Genomic DNA, 20,633 nt, shown 5'->3' on the forward strand with positions numbered 1-20,633 from the left:
ATTAAAAAAGAAAGTCAGGGAAATTCTAGTCTAGTAGCGGGTGTTAGAAAAAGATACAAACAAGAAGTGGTTTTGTATGGGAAGTTTGCTCTCGCTGAACTGACTGCAGTGCTGTGGAGCAGTGACAGTGCAAGCATCTGCCTTCTGCTGGGCAGACTTGGGAGTGCTAAGAAAACAGTAGGAAACCTCAGTTTTTCAGTGGAAAGCCAGTGATAGGTGTAGTCTATTTAGAGAAAATGCCAGAGATGGCTGATTGTTCTCAACAGTCTTTGGACTTGATAGATTCTTGATGCAAGAGAGTGTATGGGGGTTTCCAAAAGAGTCTGGTGTTTAATTATTGGGTGTATCTTGTCTTAGAGAAAATACCTGCTCTGTATTGGTTCCAGGTTCATCCAGGCTTACACCCTTTATCCTAAAAATGAGGTAGAATTCCAGATAATGTTTTACACAGTCATCTCCAAGTTAGGCCGTGATCACCTTTCCCTCCCTGAAGCTTTATTACCTTCCCTTGACTTTACAGCCCCATCAATACCAGCCCCCTCCCATTTGCTGTGCCTTGCTACTACACAATGGTTTCCTCGTGACTCTACCACATTTTTCCATGAGCACTTCATACACAGAAACATAGGTTGCATCAATCCCACCAATCTTTCCCTTACAGGAATTTCCTCCCCCTTTCTGCCTGACTTCCAGTAGGATAAAATAGTAGAAGATATTTACAGAAACTTTTGCTTTCATTGCTTCACATGCTCTTGCTGCACTCCAATTACACAGTATGGCAGAAGATTCAAAAGTGGGAGTAGCATCCTCATATCTTTATGATGATAGACTCCTTGGTACCAAAATGTGAAATGGTTCTAGACTCCTTGTTACCAACATGTGAAACGATTTTCTGAACCACTATGTCTGTGCCCCTGAACCATGTTCACTCTAGCATGACATCTCCCATTTGGCTTCTTCCTGGATCTGAGCAAATTTACCATAGCAAATCTTTTGTGTAATCATGTATAAGGCAGTAGGGGAATTTTAGAATGAATCTAATACTTTTTTTTGTTGTTGACTGATGCAATCTGGAGTGCACAGAATTTGTCTCTAACCTTTCAAAGGAAAACAAATAGCTTGCATTTATTTCTAAATATATTTCCTGCCCCAAGATGCAAAGTAAATATTCCTGGAGTTGTAGGAAAGGAGTAGTCTGCTGGCTGATTAGAAATTTAGATTAATGACAATATGGAAAGAAGTGCAGATTTATGACAGTGTGGAAAAGTGCAGTGATAGCGTTCAAGTTACCAGAGAAAAGGTCTTCCATCACTGGAAGATTGTAAGCCTTTCTCCATCTATAACTCACTAGTTGGTTACTGGAAATAACACTATTTTAAGACATTATTTACCCTCCTAGGCAGGATCGATGTGTTTCTGGAGATGTGTGTGTTTCTGTGTATGTCATTGCTAGTTTCAAATCAATAGTGGGAAGTAAACTTGAAGCCAAATACTGCAATCTTGTCTTAATCCTTCTGTGAGAAAATTTCCTTTGGCTCTGATTTAATATGACTAAAATGAACAGGGGGAAAAAACAAAATTGAGAATGTGGTATTGACATAGTATTCACTGGAGGCAAAAAAAGTGTGATTTTTCAGGTGCTTTCTATACACATAGTGAAGGAAATGAAGCATTGGAACCAGGCTACACAGTTCTGATGGTCACTGATAGGTCTTCAGTTAAGATTTCATATAACTATAGATGGCTTGCCCTGTGCTTAAGGAACTCTATCCTTGTTCCTGAAGCAAAGGATTGGGTAACATAATTGGTTTGTTCCAATTCTAATTTCTCTGGCTAGCAGATCAGTTTTGTAATCAAACTGAGGTCATTGAATGCTTTTGAATTGCTGATATTAGTGTCAGGTGTCAGATAAATCACTGCTATCAATCCTGGGGAGTAATTTATTTTCCTGTAGTGCATATAGATCCCAAAAAACCTTCCCTTTGATCTGGGGGAGAAAAGATTGCTCTTTTGCAGCAATCAAAAAGATAGGTCTCTGAAGCCATAAACCATTCCACTACAGTTTTCAGAATGAGGTATGGCAAAAGATGTCATCTGTGCTTTTTCTTCTTCTAAGAATAGTCTAGTTGAATTCCTTATAGGCTTGGTTATGTGCCACAACTCAATCATATGCGTTGTTCTTATTTATATGACCAGCACAGTAATGATACAACTACCTGAGGCAAAGATCTCATTGGACTAGACTGCACTAATTCAGAATTTTATGAAGGTATTATCCAATCATTTCAGAACATTTTACATGGCAATGAAAACATTTTTTCCTTTCTCTTTTCCTTGGACATAGACATTTTGTGTGTGTTTGGCAGTTCCAAGCAGATCTTGGTTTGTAATAGTCCTGACAACACTTACTGTGATCTGTCAAGTCAGTAATTTGTGAGCTCCAGATTTACAGAATAATTTTTATAGCTAGCATCTAACAATTCATGATAGATTTAATCTTTTCATTGCTTTGTGTATTTTTGTGAATTATTCAGTTAATTCATGCAACTATTTTTATTTTTGTGTCACTCACTGACTGGACTCTCTGATACCAATACAACTGTCGTTTGAAATGCCTATTAATACAAGATGTGCTAAAAAATTGGTGTCCTGTAAAACATGTTTTTCAGCTCACTACTTTCTTCACTGACATAAATGCTAAAGTAAGGGTTTACCTAAAAAAAATATTGCAGCTTGTTATAGATTATGATGCATAATAACATGTAGATTTGTTCAGAGGCATAGCACATCTGCAAACTGCATTTTTGCACGGTTCCTAGATGTTGAACTCAATCATTTACCTTAACTAGAAGGATGTGCAAATAATGGGCTTGAATGAAAGAGTCCAACACCAGTGCGCTGAACATGTGGTTTATGCATTCATCAGGAAAACCTAAGTGCATGATCTAGTTCTCTAATTTGGAGAACTGAATCCAAAAAACACATTTTCAGTCTCTTTGGTCATTTTTGTTAGATAGAAACTTTGGGAATTTTCCTTTTTTAATAAAATGGAATGTCAGGAAGAAAAAAAAAAAAAAGTAAGTAGCATTGAAGTGATGAATGCCATTTAACTAAAGTCCAGGAAAAAAAAAGCTGAAGCTTCCAACTTCTACTTACCATTTTCTTTTCCTTTGTTCATGTGAGCAACAGAAATACTGTGAAGTGGTACTTTAAGCAACCAAATAAGAAATTCTACTGTTTGTGTGGTGGCCCAACTTTTGGGCTTGATGGGGAAACACATAAGTACTAGCAAAGCTGGGCAAGATTACAGAGCTTTTGCACCTACAGAGTTTAATCAAAATGAACATTTTTCATAGGCAAATCTCCTTCTCTGAAAAATGTACATGGGAAAAATTGAAATGTTTCATTTCTCAGATTCCTGAATAGAGACATGTTTCTGGGGTACTGTAAGAATGTTTAAATCAACTAATTCCTGAAAGATTTATTTTATTCCGTAGAAGCTTTCATTATTTCAACTTCAGTTCCATATTAGGGAAAAGGTAAAAATCAGAACAGTTACTTAAGATAAAAAGTCTGTTTCGTCAGGTGAAGTTTTCTTTATCAGAGTAAAACCAGCTGCCATTGAGAATAGCATGTGGTTCTGAAACAACTTGTACTGTCCATTTTTGCCTACAACCTCCACTGTGTCCAACCAGAGCAACACCTTACTGACAGCCCACAATTCTGGGCAGCTAACCAACACCTGCAAGGCATTCCCTACGTCTAATCTCAGGGGTCATACATCTCTTTTATTAATATGCCTATCAGAATTACGGAAAATAGTAGGTGATAGAGCTGCAGAATTTGTTACTCAAAACAAGTGGAGTTAATTATAGGTGCAGTAAATGGACTTTCAAGGTCTGTTTGGGTTGTGAGAAGAAGGTTAGCAAAGAGGAGAGGCATGAGGGGAGATGTAGAGAGGCCGTTGCCGACCCCATGTTGCCTGGTGCTTTGTGCTAACTGGTGTGTTTGTAGTTCACCTGGATGATTAGGGATCTCCCATTTCTTTTTGTGTTAAAAAGACACAAACCTGGTGCACTAGCTCTCCTTCCATTTAGAGCTGGAGCTGGAGAGTCCCTGGAGTTGACTGGAGACAAGGGAAGGGACAATGCGAGCAGGGACAGTGGCTGGCTTGGACCATGTTCAATTCCATGTGGCCGTTCATACCTCAGACAGGATGGACCTCAACACAGTGGTTTGCACTGGTAAAAGAGCCTGGAGATCTTTTCAGAAATGCAGCTGGACATGCCCTTATTTTGTTTTTATCTCAACTAAAGGAGTTAAGATATGAAGCTGTAATGCAAAGTGTTGTTCTTCTATTTTTATCCATTTATCAGATGTACTGAGTAATATTTCAAGCCCCTTCTGTTCCCCTTTTTAAAAAAATTTGCTCCCCCACTTTTTCTGTTTTTCTGCCCATTTAGAGAGTCTTTTTTATTAATCATTAATAGCCAGAACTTGAGTTCTTTGATTTTTCCACTTTCCTAAAGTAAAAACTACCTATTGGAATCTTGTCCTTGCTTTCCTTCTGTAGAACCAGCTGTTTGCCAATATATTAACAGATAATTTTAATTTAGTGTGTGCTATTTAATGTAACTGTGTATTGCAAGGGAAGCAGCACCCAAATGTATGTTCCTAATCATGGGTAACTCTTATATTATTTTCCTTTAGAATTCACAAGCATGTTATTTGACATGTTAATTATTACATTGGTATATGACTAAGGATACAAATATCTCCTCGTTTTTCCCCCTCCCCTCACTTAACATTTTGTTTGAGAAGATCAGTACATTTTGTCTGTGAAAAACCCTGAATTAAATGCCACCCACAAATGATTTTCTGCATGTTTTACTTTGCCAAAGGAGGTTGTCAGACATTGGGGGAAATAATGTAATATTGGTTGACCTAAGACTTCAATTAACTAACAAGGAAGTTTACAAAAACTGTCATATTTACTTTGCACATCATTTTACTGGGGCAGAAATGCTTTGTCACACAGCACTTATTTCTTGCTTTGCTTACCTCAAGGCACCAAGCACAAACAAATTAATTCCTTATTTCTGATGCAAATAATATTCTGCAAATATTAAATGTGGGGAAGAGGTTTCCTGTTTATCAGTCATTCCTGTTTCAACCCAATACAACCCAAATAAGTGGTATTTGACTTCTCTGTTTAGATTAGCATTGTTTTGAATGAAACCCTTAGCATCTGGTTTTAGCCCTGCAAGAAACCAGTGGACTGCTTTCATGTTGTCTTTTACCAAAATGGTTGAAGACATTATAGACGGTTAAAGTGTGTTTTGATGACGACTCTAAATCCACATGCATTTCAAATTTGTAAAGGACTGCTGTTCGCTTTCCTTTCTATTACTATCAATTTTACCCTCAACTTCCTCAGGCCAGTCCTTAAGCAAGGTTTCTCTTCAGTCAGCTGTTTCCTGAGCCGTAATGTTATAAATATTTGTTTCCCCCATATTTTACCCTTCCTTTTCCTATTTCCTTTTCACTGATCTCATTTCTTCTTTTTCTTCAGCCTTCATTTTGTGTTGAAATACATCTATCAGAGCCTCTTTTTTTTTTTTTTCCTTCAAATTTTTCCACCCCTTCATTTATTTTGTTGCAAGCCATCAACCAGATAGATGCCTTCCTCCACATGCTGATACTCCCTACTGAAACCTCTGTTCCTTCTCTGGTCACTTTTCTGTATTTATAAAACCCTTTTTAGTACCTGCTTTCCTTTTTCCTTTGTCCACTCCAGTCTGTTCACATTCATTGTCAAAATCATCTTCTTGACCATCCCTTTGGCCATATTATGCTTCAGTGGAATTTTTTGGTAGCCCTTTGCTTTTTTCGCAGTCAAGTTCAAGCTGGTTTTGCTCCCAGCCAAAGCCTCTGCCACTGTTCCTGGTTTTAATTGAGCAAATAAATGGTAATGTTAAAAAATAACTGGAGGGCCTCCTTGGCATCCAGTAGTTCTTCATCAGAACCTATCTATACAAGAAAAAAATAATCAGTGCAGCTAACAGAATTCTGGGAGCTTCTTTGGAAAGTACCAACTCAAGCTGTGACCACAGTCTCGTCCTGCAGAGCCCCAAGATGTAATACAACAAGAGTGCAGCAATTAGTGGTCCATTTCCACTGAACATGGTTTACAAAATTCTGGCATCTGACAGCAGGATGAGCCAGGAATCTTTTGCAGGGAACTGGACTTTTTTACATCTGCCCCTTCAGATGCAGTCACTCCTCAGACCCCTTCCTCCTTGCTTTCAGCCTGCCTTTCACACCTTGTTTCATGGTGATCACCAGTCTTCTGCTCATGGCCCTGTGGCTGTTATTCCTCCCTTCTTACAAGAGTGTAACTAATTCTCTATCCCCTCACTCTTAGTCTTGGATTAACAACAATCTCAGCTCATCAGTTCCCAAGAACACTGTGATTTCAGTCTGATTTTCCACACCTGTGATTCATTAGTCAAGGGAACATAAAAAGCTGGAAAAATCAAGAACTTTTCTGAAATGTGAATCAATTGTGTGCCTTGCTTCATCTTCAGCCTTTTCTTTCTTCACTACTTGACCTTCTGGATCTTGGGATCCAGTACAAGGTCAAGCTCCCTCAGGTTCTCTTCCCTCTTTTCCTCACCAGAGGACAGGCAGTGTATTTGGGTCCTGAGGCTCTGAACAAGGTTTCACATTGAAGAGATCTATTACTACAGCATTAAGTTTTCAGACACCTGCTATAGATGTTCTAAACCCCTTGTGTGGAACTGCTGTCACATCTGCTTCTCAGCTCTGTCGTCATATCTGCTATGTGTGCTCATCTGTTCATGCTGGGTATTCCTGCAAAATTATAGTCATTGCTGAACTGGGTAATGATATTGATACTGGTACCACATGGAAACAGACTGCTCAGCTTGATCAAAACCATTACATTGTTTCAAGTCTCTGCAGACTGAAAGATATCTTGGTTCATACTAGAAAAATGTAATTACAAGCAAAAGAATTTGGGAAGAAAAAAAAAAAAAAAAAGCACCAAAACCCTAGCAACACAAACTTTTTTTACAATGAGTTTTAAACTCTGCAGAAAATTAAGAGATAAAATGTATTAGAGCTTATACCTGCTAAATCCTCTGACAGATGCTTCCTCATCCTGCTGCCTGAAAATGAATCAACTTAATTATTCCTGTGGCTGTGTACATCCAGACGGTTTAGAGTTTCCTCTTTATCACTGGCTACAGTAACTGTCCTTGTGTTCTGGAATAGTTAAGATGATTGAAAACAGGTTTTTTTGTAATTCCAGAGTGCACAGACTGTAATAGAAGAGATGGTCTAGAATTTTGGAGTCTCCTGTCATGGTTAGATTGTGCCAGCACTGAGTTTAAATTTGCTTGTGTAGGATGGCGTGTTTGGATTAATATTCTAAAATAATGTGGAGTGGAAGCTTGGTACAGACTGTAACCGAGAGACTAGCGTAGTAAATTCACAGACTGCAGTATGTGGGGCAGGGAGGGAACATCATTCCAGGCACCTTGAAGTCTCTCAGGATGACTCTTCTGAGTACTCGGAAAATATAACCATTGATCTAGTTAAGACAATTTATCCTCTGAAACAGTCTAAAAAATTATCTTGAATTACCTGGTATACATGTTAAACATGTAAAGTTTTCATTAAAGGAGTTGACAGGTTGCTTGTAAACTGAAGTAATTTCCTTTCCCTTCAGAATTAGATTTTCTTTATGGCCTCTATTGTCAGTAAGTGCTGCTCATTAAGAATTATTTGGCCATTTCACTCTACCGTCTTCTTTTTGCCTGCTCTGTGGATTTGACTGAAGGAAATCCCTTTGTGACCAACATGATCAAACTGGATCTCAATCACCAAATTATGTTTTCTCCATTTTTTACCCTGTATAAACCAAGTTGCTTCTTTTGGGGAACATTTAGATAGGAAGGAAACTAGGTACACATTCTTGACAACCAATTTGCGAAGAGATGTCTTTCCTCCAGTTTTCTGCTTGTTGACTTTTGAATGTTTATGTGGAAAAGCTACTGAATGACACCTTAAAACTTCTCACATCTTCAAGGTGCTTCAAGTCTGGTTGTAGGCGGGGAGGGTCTCTATAGCACAGTCCAGTGGCTGCTCTTTTATCATATGCTGCAACTAGATAGGGGAATCATGCCTCACAATAGCTGCAAATTTTGAGCCAAATTAGGAAAGCACTGAACTAAGCACATCATTATAATGTGGGCTCAGGATTTATACCTATGTCCTGACTGTTCAGAAGAAAGGTGGACTGTCAAGATCAGTCAGCATAACATACTGACACACACACAACCCCCTGAGTTAGTCACCAAGCAGCAATCAGTGTAATGTGTGCCCCAAGATACTACAAGTACAACTTAGTGGCTTTTGTGATGGCTTCTGGATGTATTCTTGCTGCTGTGAGGGTCATTACATGTGAAAGGGCATGCTTATTCAAAAGAAACACTGATACTGGAGGGAAGCTATGAGAAAGGTTCATCTCCTGTCTGGTGCTCCACAGATGGGTTGTGAATATCCAGCCCTTCAGGGTGTTCTGAGAGAAGTTTCTGGGAACGTTGATGCTGTGAGTTCATAGAAAGAGTGTGTCTGCTGAGTGGAAGGCTCAGACTTAAATTTCCAGCAGCTTGCAGGCAATGGTAGGCGTCTGAGACAGCAGCCTGTCTTCTCCAGTCAGTGCCAGTGACAAACTTTGCATTGGTATGGGGTAAGTAGAGTACAGAGGCTGGTGCTTCCCGTAGTTGTAAACAAGCCACTGAAATGCAATCAGTGGGAAGGTTGCTATAGAATTTGGCCCAGATAAACTTCTCTTTCTGACATTGACAACTTCATCTTTATATTTTGTCCCCTTGTAGAGCCCAAGCGTTCTGACCTCTGCTCCATCCTGGAAGGAGGAGACTTTATTTGCATAAGCAAAAGTTGTCATGGCAAGAGAGAGAAAGAAGAATAAAAGAGGGGCTAAATATTGGAAAGGCAAAGTAGTAAGAATGTAAGATGACAGAGATGAGGTCAAATAAGCTAAACACAAAGCTAGACTAAAATAGCTTAATAAAAAATAGATAATTTAATGTTATGGTGATACTGACTGCAGAAATTTAAGACAAGGTTGATGGATACGAAATACAGGGAAGAAGGTCCTATGTGATTAAATGAAAAAAAGTTGGTGGTTTTTTGTTTTGTTTTGTTTTTTTTTCCTACTGCCTTTCTCTTCACGTCTTCAGTGAATTTACCTGTTTCAGTTGTAATGCAGAACTCAGGATTCTCTTACCATACGAGAGGTTGTCAGATAAAAAGAACGTGGTTTAAAGCAAATGTGCCCTCTGAAACAGTTATTTCTCAGTAAGAGTAGCAAAGCATAATGTAATTAAAACAACTGTCGACGGTGTTTATGTACAATCACGTTGAGTAGAGAATACCTTTAATTTCATGGTAAGGTCAGACACGAGGGGAGGAAGGGTTGGTGCTGTCTCTCAGACAGCAGTAATCAAAGGCTGGCAACTCAGCTTTGGAAACTGAACAGATTAGAAGTTCTTGGCAGTGATTCCCGAATGCTCAGGAGACTCAATGCAATCAGCAGCTTTGACATTTTGGCCAGCTAGTTAAATACTGTTGGCTATAGACATTACAAGGCAAGTGATCACCCCATTATGTGCTGGGCCTGGGGCATACACATCCTGCCTTCTGTCTCAGGAGAAAGTGAGCCTCTATACCAAGAAGGTCTTTGATGATACCCTGTGAATAACTTTCTAGATCATAGCAAAGAAGAGGAATTTGCATTGTTTCCAGTTTAAACACAACAGTCAGTACCAGAGAAGGGAGACAAGGGTTTATACAGGATTTTGCAACTAAGCATAAAGACAGTGGCCTAAGTCTACTGAACCTGAACCTTCTTTGCATCGTTTAGCCAAGAATGAGCATATGAATGGTTTAGAGATCAGACTGAAAAGAAGATCTGCATATACGCACCTCCTTAAAATACAGTATTTATTTATTTGTTTGTCCGTTTATTTTCTGAGAAAAACTACTCATAGAGGCTGTTTCCCCGGTATGAGTGCCTGAATTTAAGAAGCTAAATCTAAGCAACAGAAAACCAGATTTGTACAGCTATTTGAATGAATGCATGAAACTGGAACTGCATGCATGCATAAGCTATTGCAGGACTATATATGCTTGCAAATTTGGTTTAGTGCTGAAAAATCAAGGTGATATGGTAGTGATAGTTAATATAGCAGTGTAGTATGGTTAGTTTAGCAGTTACACTATGTCTGTCTGTTTAAAATTGCACTAATTTGTTGCTTTATAATGCCCAGGGAATTTGATCCCATGAGCAGCGATGGGGCTTTCATGTTTGAATTAAGCTACTTGGTTTTGCATGCTTCTTTTACATGGCACCACAGAAATGATGACTTCAGGCTGGCTGCAAAACCACATTTAACAAAGCAGTCTGGCACAACTTTTCAGTGGACCTGAGAAGTCAGAAGTAAAGTCAGCAGCTGAATGTCACATTCTCTGTGAGGGTGAAAAATTAGGCCCAGTTCACCATGAGCCTCGACAGTAGTGTTAGGAGGTACCAATAGCTGAATACGTTTTCAGTGGGCAAGGTTAGTTTCCAGTCTCTTCTCCGTTCCTTGTAGTTAATAAGAATTAGTCCTAATTAATAATATATAAATATATAAAATATAAATTAAAATTAATTAGCAGTAAGTAGTCATTGTCAAGAAGGCACAAAGAGGAAGAGAGAAGATATTTTTAAAAATCCAAGTGGGATTTTCATTTTTTTTTACTGTTCCTTTGAGGACATTTCCTTCGTTACACTTCCTAAGGCTTTTTAGATATTAAATCCGGACCCAGTGAAATCAGTAAGAATATGCCTCTTGCCTTGTCGGGCACAATCCATTAATGTTCAGGTGTTATGGTTGTTTGGCCTTTCGGTTTGTTATTTCCAAGGTGTGACAGCATGTTTCTTAACCTGGACTGCTGAGGTCTCGTGAGTGCACTCTGAATGCAATCAAGGAGACATTAATCCCTCTAAGCAGTCGGATGGCAGTCAGGAGTTAATCTTTCAGATGGGGAAGTAGCTGATTCCCACTGGCAGACCAGCTGAGTAACTCTTCAGAGGGATTTAGCTGCACATGGCCACCCTCTAAAAGCGAATACTTCTGTATAGGAAATGAAGAGTATGTAAGTGTAGAGTACAAAATTCAGTGTTGCTTTTTACCATCAAACTGAACTTTAGAAGACTTCCTCAAATACATATCAATGTACCTATTAAATTGGTAGGAGTGGATGGAGAGGAGCTCATCTTTGCTGGGTTTGCAAGATTTTTACCAAGAGTTGGATCTTAGCTACAAGGATGCAATCAAATGAAGGTCCCAGCCAAGTGAGTGTAGGTAGGCTGCTTCATCCAGGGAGTGAAAGTGTGGCAAAGGCATTTGCTGCCCACCTGAGCCAACACCTTTGGGAGAAGCATCTTGCTTCTCTTGAAGTAGATCTCTGGGATGGATGTAGTCCCTCTAGTAAGGAAGGAGATTATCTTTATTTCTTTACTTGCTTAGTTTCACCTTCTGGACTCAGGTAAAATGAGTGCTTAGATCACATCTGAGAAAAAAGTTACATCTCAGGAAGCAAAATGAGAAAACATAGTGAAGGCAATGAGTTAGAAGACTGAGGCAACACATGTGAAGCAATAAAATATGTGAAAAAATAAATTTTCAGAATGATTAGGGAACCTCTGAGGGGCTGAGCTTCTGTTTTAAGATACATGGTGAAGATGAAAGAATAAAGGAAAATTAACAGTGCAGGAAAAGCTTTTGCCCTCTGATTGTGTAGCTGTTAATTTCTGCCATACCTGCTTTGGTACCAGGAGGAGTTACCATTTCCTACTGGGTTTTAGCAGATTTTAGTAGATTTGTGTGGGATGGGCCTTTCTAAGTCTGATAAATTGTTTTTTCAGCCAACTTAAGCACAGCATCAAATAAATATTTCAAAGTGTGTGATTTGCACCAGCACCAAGGAAATGAGTCCAGGAAAGCAGAGAGACAGACAGTAATCTGTGATATGTATTTATTTGAACTAGAGCCAAGCAATTCCCCTTAGTTAACTGTGTCTCAGCAGTTTTCTCCTGATAATTAATATGCAGATAGATGGCTGTTGCCTAGCCATCCTTCATTCTCATTTTCTGGTTTGCATTGTTTATGGCATTGCTTCAAAAGCAATCTGTAATACCCTTGGCAAACTGATCTCGATCTCTCTCTCTCTCTCTCTCCCCTGACTAAAGGTCTCTTTTAGCAAGTTCTCTTTCTTTCATTGCGTATGGCCATAATGTGCTTGTAGCGTAAGGCTCTCACAGAATCACAGCATGGTTGATGTCGTAAGGGACCTCTGAAGGCCATCTGGTCCAGCCCCCCTGTTCAACCAGGGCCACCTGGCCAGTTGCCCAGGACTGTGTCCAGATGGATTTTGAGTATCATCAAGGAGAGAGACTCCACCACTTCCCTGGGCAACCTGTGCCAGTGATTGGTCACCCTCACCGTGAAAAAGTGTTTCCTGATGTTCAGAGGGAATCTCCTGTGCTTCAGTGTGTGCACACTGCCTCTGGGCCTGAGGAATAAGGGAAGCAATGGGCCACAGTTAGCCACTTTGTGCTAATGCCTGCTGGTCAGGACAGCAGCTCCAGGACACAGCAGGAGAGCAGTAAGACCTGAAAAACTTCCTGTAGTCTCTCTTGTGGGCAGTTAAGAGTGGTCCCTGCAACTTGTGCACTTCCCCTGGGTTGAGCTGGCAGAAGTCAGGATGTGCATCTGTGCTCTCAGTCAGTTCCTTAGGACTTCACTGCTTTAGTTTGCTGTTGCAAGTCTGGTGTTGTATGTGTGCCTGTCCCTGACATGATGGGAGCATCAGCTCAGAATGCAGAAGAGCCACGCTACTGCTGCCATTAGCACACAAACCATGGACAGAGTGGGACTTAAAATCCTGTAATCAGCAATTGTAATTTAGCTGTCTAGGGAGACAGCCAAGCAATAAATCACACACACACACACACACACACACACACACACACACAATTGTTACAGATTAGATGAGCTTTTTCTGTAAACTGTGATGACCTGTCAGAAGTTGGCTTATTTTCTGGTTATGCTATTGAAAAATTGTCTTGAGACCACATAGCATTAATCATCTTCTGTACCTAGAAATCTTACTGTGACCCAGAATAAGATTTGAAACAAAAGTGCAGAAAGTATTAAAACAGGTTTTCTTCTCCTTTCCTTGTTAACCACAGGTAATGCAGGTAGTGAAAGAACAGATAATGAGAGCACTCACTACCAAGCCTAGCTCCCTGGATCAGTTCAAGAGCAAACTTCAGAATCTCAGTTACACAGAAATACTGAAAATACGCCAGTCTGAAAGAATGAACCAGGAAGACTTCCAGTCTCGTCCGATTCTGTAAGTACTGTCTTCTCTCCCCACTCATTTTTGCATGGAAGGATTAACAAGTGTGAATGACATTTGTGAGCTCTTCTGGGAGAACCCAAGGAAGAAAAGTGTCCAGGGAGCCGTGCTCAAAAGCAGTAGTGCAGCGCTGCTTGAAATGCATTATGCATTCTTCTGCTGGGAATCACAACTTTTTCTTTGAATTCAGTTAAACCAGATTCAGCAAATCCCGACAGGGTCTCACGTGGCTTATTTGTATGAAACAATGCTTTGATATTTCCTAGCTTTGCATGATTGTGAGCCTGGTTTTGGTGCTGGTAGTTCCATTAAAAAAAAAAAAACAAAAACAAAAACAAACAAACAAAAAGAAAACAACAAACCAACAACAACAACAACAACCAACCTAAACAAAAAAAAACCAAACCCCAACACAACAAAAAAACACCACAACTTTGTCTTCTGTCCAAAGGCCTTAAAAACTCCAAGTGGCACTTCTCTAAGCAAGACAGGGAAAACTTTTGAGGTCAGCAGAGAAATGGTGAGGACTCCAGAGGCATAAGCTGAAATGTCATGAAATCTTTATCATGTTTCAAGTGGAATGGCTTGTGTTTTTTCCAAATCTCCTTTTCAAGGCAAACGTATAGAGAAGGGTTTGGACCAGAGCACTTCAGGATTCAGAAGTGGGATATTAATTTTGATTAATTTCTAAAGGATATAATTATCTAAGTACAAGCTCTGGGGACGTATTCCTCGAGGGGCAGCAGGTCAACAGCAGAAGCATAAGCCAAGTAGAATTACACACTTTAAACTTTAATCATACCAATGTGGATCAAAGCAGGAATGCTTCTTTTATGTTTTCAGTGTATTAGAAGATAGGACCTAATGCCCAATTAGAACTGATGTCACTCATAGTAATGCATCAATTAAAAAGCTACAAATGGTTCCAGTCAGTTTTGCATCATTACACTGCTCGGAAATCCCCTGCCAGTCCCCTGCAACGTTGAGTGGCTCAGAGCTGCTCGGTACTGCTAAGCTTGTCACCAAAGCTTCTCATTTTCCCTAAATTCCCTATGAATCAACTGGTTAAGTATGATACAGATCAGCTATTTATATTCTCTTGCACCATCACCTAGCCTTGTGAACCTTGCCAGTGTCCTCTGCAAGCTCTTTATTTCCAGTATCACTCTGGCTAGTTGCTGTCACAGGGCAGGCTCCTTCCCCATCATGGAATGAGTGAAACAGCCAACACAAATAGTTAAAAGCAACTGAAGTGTTACCAGAGACTCATTTCAGTTTCAGGACAAAGGCTAAGCCTAAAGGCTATAAAGGCTAAGTGAATCGATAAGGTGTTTAAGCAATCACAACTGCATTTGCAGAGATTTAACTCTATGCATTTGCATTTTGATTGCATCCATGATCACTTATTCTTGACTGTGAAAAGAAATGGTTCTTTCATTTTCTGCTTTGATTTGATTCCCTGTACTGAACTCTCTCAAATTGCATAGATGGCACAATTGATAGAAGTACAGAATCATGGCCTCATTGTAGGGAAGGAGACTGATTGAAGAGAGCAATCGTGGTTTGTGCTGTATATTTTAAAGCCTTGCAGATATGCTAAAAGAGTTTGCGCATGTAAAGTCGGCAGGCCTTGTTTAGTTCTACATGAGAATATGGCAATCAGATGATGGTTTCTCCTGCCTTGAACGTGATAGAAGTCTTTCTTTTGCTGTTTCATTGTATGAAGCACTGAAGTTTGAAGTTTTCAAGCTGTCGGGTGAGAAAAGCTTCAGTTAAGTTGGATTTGAATGTAAGGTGGCAAGTGTTGCCTTAGATCCTCCTAACTACAACAACCTTCTTTTGCAAGGATTTGTTGTTTCTTTTTTATGAGCATTGTCGTATCATGTGAGATGAAGTTTTTTCAATTTCTGCTTTTGATTAGGGAAAGTAAAAAGTCCTTCAGAATAGAATTGACCCAAGATTCTGGGATCGTTATTGATCATCCAAACTGCAATTCCACAACAAAATGATAGCATATCACCGGTTCATTTTGAATGGCTGTGGAAGAAGGTGTCTAGGAATCCTGTGGGCCTGTAGAGGACCGGAGATCTCCTTGACACATTACATGGCAACAGAGATGGGTTAATACTGTGTAAAGGTCTGATGTCCAAGTGGAAGGTTGCTGGTTAAAGGAGAGTTAGTGTCATCTGAGGAGCCATTGCTAAGGAATATCTGTATGAAAATCAGCAACATGCAGGGAAATGGAGGGATGTGGATGCTTCTCAGCTTTTTATCTTACAGATTTCTCTGCAATGCTAGAAAGAGTCACTAATGCCTACTCTGAATGTATGAAGTGATTAGGAGAGGGTATAGCTACAAGCCAGAAAGATAAAAGGACAAAATACATGAAAGCAGTACTGGGATTACTCTTCTGTTGTGTTGTAATGATTTAAATGTCTGTAATACGCCACATCCTGAAATGAAAACAGCTAACAAGAGTCTTAACTGTAAGCTGGAAAGATAAAAGCTGGGAACAGATATAACTGCTGCTGAAGAAGAATTAGTATCATTTGAATAATTTAAAAATAATTTCTAATGATTTTCAGATGTGCCGACAATTCAGGTCTGTTATTTTAAAAGCAAGTGACTCATGTTAGAATGGCCTGTAGTGTGAAGACCAGTGAGATCAGAAAATTAGCGATCGTGTATATTACTGTGTGGTTCCCTCAACCCTTCTGTCTTACCAGCCCACTAACTTTTGCCCTTCTTACGTGACAGGAACACAGTAGGAAGCTAATAGCAATTTCTAAAGCTGCTGTCTCCTTAGACTTTCCAAGTTTGTTCTCTCTCTCTTCACAAGGCACAAACTGTTAAGCTGATGTCACCTGAAGGACAATAAATAAAACTTGCACAAAACATATTTGCATTTATGATCTTCCTTCAGCTCATTGTTCCTGTTTGATTTTAAAATTAGGCAAGAGGACCTATTTTTTGTACAGAGATTTTTTTTCTAACCCTCCCGTCTTTAGACACTGACCCTGAGGAACTGAATTCCCTTGCTTTCAGATGGCTTTCTGAAGGAAATACAAAGATTCAAAGAAGCACATCTTTTGTTTAACTGTGTGACATGGTTTCATTGTTCTGCCCCATTTCTGTCATCTTGAAGTGGTAGAACAGAAACCTTGACAGTGAGGAGCACTAAGTGGCCGGATCACCTTGCAAAAATGTATCTGGAGTCATGGTACCTGAAAAATAGCTGAAAACCGTACAAGTCAGAGTAACCATGTGTTGACACGAGCTGCTGAGGACAGTAAGTGCAGGTGACCATAGCAAGGGATGGATGGATTTATGGGGTGTCACTAAAGTCCAAAGTTACTGAAGACTCTGTTTCTCCATGGAGTAATGAGCTGTCTCCACAACCTCTGTGTGTTCACGTTTGGGGACTGTAAAACATAAGAAAATACTACCTCTGAGCTTTGTGGTTGTGAGAGCAGATATATGCACATGTGTAGAGGGACTCCAGCACATCAGCAAGGAGGCGGAAGGTGGTGTCCCTTTCCTACCTCCCTTCCTCCTATGGAAAGTCTGCCTTAGACAACAAAGTACTTGAGAGAGCATTACCTGTTTATTTTTGGATTGGTTAAAAATTCTCCTCTTCCTCTGGTTTGTAAAGGGCAGATGGGGCTTTAGAGGGCAGAAGAGGGAGTACTGTGAGCAAACAGTCAGATGTTAATGTGCTGGGTGACCCGTTCATTTTTGTTTTTTCAGTACTGTCTTACAACTGTTATGTTGTATATATCTTTAACACCTATTTAATGATAACTCTTCAATTTCTGTATTAAACTACTTAAATATCAAACTGATGTTTATACCAGTCTTGAACGTTTGAAATCAGTCCAGGTGGAGATTTAGTCTTCAGCCTGGACCTCTGAGTAATCCACACTCTGTTTTAACACTGTTCTGCAGAGCCCCTGCTCCCAGATTTTACCTGAGGAATGGGGAAGCTCATCAGCTCAGTAGCGGCAAGACATTTTTTCAAGCACAAAATTCTTCTAATCACAGGTTTTTTTAACCATTCAGCATATTCATATCTTAGTTTCCAATGAGAGAACAGTAGTGCTTGAAAATTATCCTAAAGGACTAATAATACATTTTCAAAAGGTGGCCTGTTTCTATAGCTACAATGCTTCCTTGATTTTTGACCAGCTGGATTTTCACAGCTTGTAAATATGCAGTGGGTTATGCATCAGGAACTCCAACCATTTTGTTAATACCTGGAGGAAAGATGGCTTTTTTTATTTTTAAAGACCTGATCTTTCTAGCAGAGGACTTGCAGTGGTTTCAGTGGGGGTCTGGCAGATCAAAAGTATAGATCCAAATGAATGTGGATATCAGCAGAGGCTGGGCTCCTCAGTTTTCAAAAAGAGATAAATTTTTTTTTGTCTCTATGGGATACCACAGCTTTGCTTCCTTTTGATGACAATTGCTGGAACATACTGCCAGACAGAATGATTTTTTGGTATTACCTAATTTGCACAGCAATACGAAATTATGGTTCTGACACACTTCATATTTTATAAATCCTCTACACATTCAGTTATTTTTTTAATCTTACTAGGCTTGCTGTCGAGTTGATGTTTAAACCTGTCTTTTATGTATTCTTAATGAATCTAAGTGAGGATATAACTGATGAATTCAGACATCTGTGAATCCATGTGATGGTGTATGAAATCAAACTTTAAATATAAAGTTTGGTGCATGGATTTTCTGCCTAGTTCTTGACATGTTGAACTCTTATCAAAGTAGAATGCAGAAAATTGATTTTCTGGAGGATATATAATATTATTTCTAAATGCACTGTGGGTTTCTGCACTCTTGGGCAAGGGTAAAGTTTGATCCTTTAGCAATCCCTAGTCATGGGTTTGTCTTCCACAAAATTCTGATAACAAAATAATTGAATGGCATGGAATTAAGAACAAGCATATAGTGGTATTAATTTAGCTTATTGGCATTGCCTGCTGGTTTTTATCATTGTTTTAAAATGTGCTTTAGCCTTTTTGTGTTGTCCTAAATAACAGTGCTAGTAAAGTGTACCAGTAGAGGATTGTGCAACAAAAGGTGACAGACCCTCAAATAAGCTTCACAGTGATCCTGTGATGAAAAAGCATTATTTGCTGCAGGAAAACCTTGTTGATGCATTATAGTAAACATTATTTTTAGATGAGTAAAATAAGAAACAAATAAGTAACCTGTCTGAGTCATACACTGATGTCGTATCAGGGACATGTCTGCAACAGAGATATTTTGCCTCCTGTTCTTTGTTATAAGAAAAAGGCTTTTTTTTTTCTGGAACAGACTAGATTCTGACCTGAGCCTGCCTGTGAGAGTTGTCCCCTTTAAACTCCTTGCAGAAATATCTTGTGAGACTCTGTCTCAGAGGGAAGAGGATGGTCTTTGATTGAATTTGACATGTGCCTACTTTCTCTCTTCCCAAGGGAGCTGAAAGAGAAGATTCAGCCTGAGATCTTAGAACTGATCAAGCAGCAACGTCTCAACCGACTTGTGGAGGGCACCTGCTTTAGGAAACTCAACAGTCGGCGTCGGCAAGGTACAGCTTAGACTGCCTAGTCTGGCTTTTTATTGTCACTTTTGTCTAAAATTTCAGATGAGGAATACTACTTTAAGTAGCAGGATCCTTGATTGTAGTGCTGTCTTGACTGCTTTTACCAGGGGGCATCTGAAAGCATCTCCTAGTGACAGTTGTTGTAGGGTTTCCTGTGTTTCCCTGGAACGGGTTTTGGCTTCATCACACAGATCATCTGGAGCAAGTCCAACATTTGACAAAAATCTCAAGCAGCAGTCTTGCACTCTGAACTGAGTATTTTGATTTCTGCCTGGAAAAGACTTCTTGTTCATCTCAAAACAAAATCTCTGCCTCTGCAGGAATAGCACATGGAACTTGGTGTAGCCAGAATTTGAATGTCTCGGACTTGGACCACCTTGATATATGTGATGAACTCATTCTGTCCCCCCTTCCTCTCATACTGCCTGTCCTTGATTTTTGTCTTATATCACTGTACACATTAAATATATTATGGTGTTTAAATGTACTTCTAAAAAGCACTTAGATCAGTAATTTGTGTACCTTCAGATGAGTACTTGATTGACGTGAGAAGATTATTTTCCCAATCCTGTGAGTCATTGCTCAATGCTAGATTTACAGCTCATTTTGTACAGTCAAACTCTCTATGGTTCTTTTCCCTCAAAGATGCATGCTGCTTTCCCTGGACAAAATAATGGGGACATAGTGTAAATTCAGCAGACTAAGTAGAAGTTGTATCCAAAAATTTACCTTTAAAACCCTCATTTTGTGATGATTCAGATTCTAATTTGTATAGTATTTTACAGCAGAAAACAAATGGCAATGTTAGAAAAGCTAATAGTAAGAACAGACAGAGATAACTATTTGAGACCTTTGGATCAATAGGGGAAAACTGTTTTCTTCACAGATAGAAGTATCCCTGCAATGCCTCCTTCTATACAAACAAGGAGGCAGTTTTCTTGAATGCAGGGAGGTTATTTTGGAAAATTTCAAAGCCTTTATGAAAGGGTTGAGTTGCAGAAAAATATATTGTACCTTTATATCTTCTCTATCAAGCCTACAAACAACCTGTGAAGCCCACTGCACAGAGTTTAAGGAAAGAGCATTAATATTTCGCTGTGTCTTTCTATACAGATTTCACAGGGAGGCATGATACATATTTTTCTTTCAGCAGCATATTCACAGAGTGCAAGTAGCTAAACTAACGTGTAGTTTGGTTTAGCTATCAGCAGTGAGGGTTGTTTGTTTTATTTCTCTCCGAACCTTAATCCAAATGACTGAAACTCTAGGGAAGGAGCAGGGTTTGTGGCAAATGTTCTTCTTTTGGCAGACCTCCAAGAGGAAGATAGACCTTTTATTTTATCTTAAAATATTGTTAGTTCATGATTTATAGGATCGAAAGCATTAGGGGCAATAAATTGATTCAGCTTAGATGAGTGCAGTTGAAGTGAAAAAAAAATATTTAAAATAAAATCAGCGTAATTTTCTGGTCCACAGTTGAGAAGGTTCCTATGTATCATGCCTTGGAGTGAAT

At 39.4% G+C, this 20,633-nt stretch overlaps 1 protein-coding gene across 5 annotated transcripts in view; it reads left to right on the forward strand.

Moving 5' to 3' along the window:
* The window catches only part of ELMO1 (engulfment and cell motility 1), a 307,238-nt gene that overhangs the window by 264,715 nt on the left and 21,890 nt on the right, over window positions 1-20,633 (forward strand). For all 5 annotated transcript variants that reach the window (XM_026843869.1, XM_026843870.1, XM_026843871.1 and 2 more), the window contains 2 exons: window positions 13,349-13,512; window positions 18,993-19,105. In XM_026843869.1, coding sequence (XP_026699670.1) covers window positions 13,349-13,512; window positions 18,993-19,105 — 277 coding nt within the window. The remainder of the gene's footprint in view (window positions 1-13,348; window positions 13,513-18,992; window positions 19,106-20,633) is intronic.

The sequence above is a fragment of the Athene cunicularia genome (assembly GCF_003259725.1).
Source record: "Athene cunicularia isolate RWA chromosome 2 unlocalized genomic scaffold, athCun1 chr2_part2, whole genome shotgun sequence".
Classification (NCBI taxonomy): Eukaryota; Metazoa; Chordata; class Aves; order Strigiformes; family Strigidae; genus Athene; species Athene cunicularia.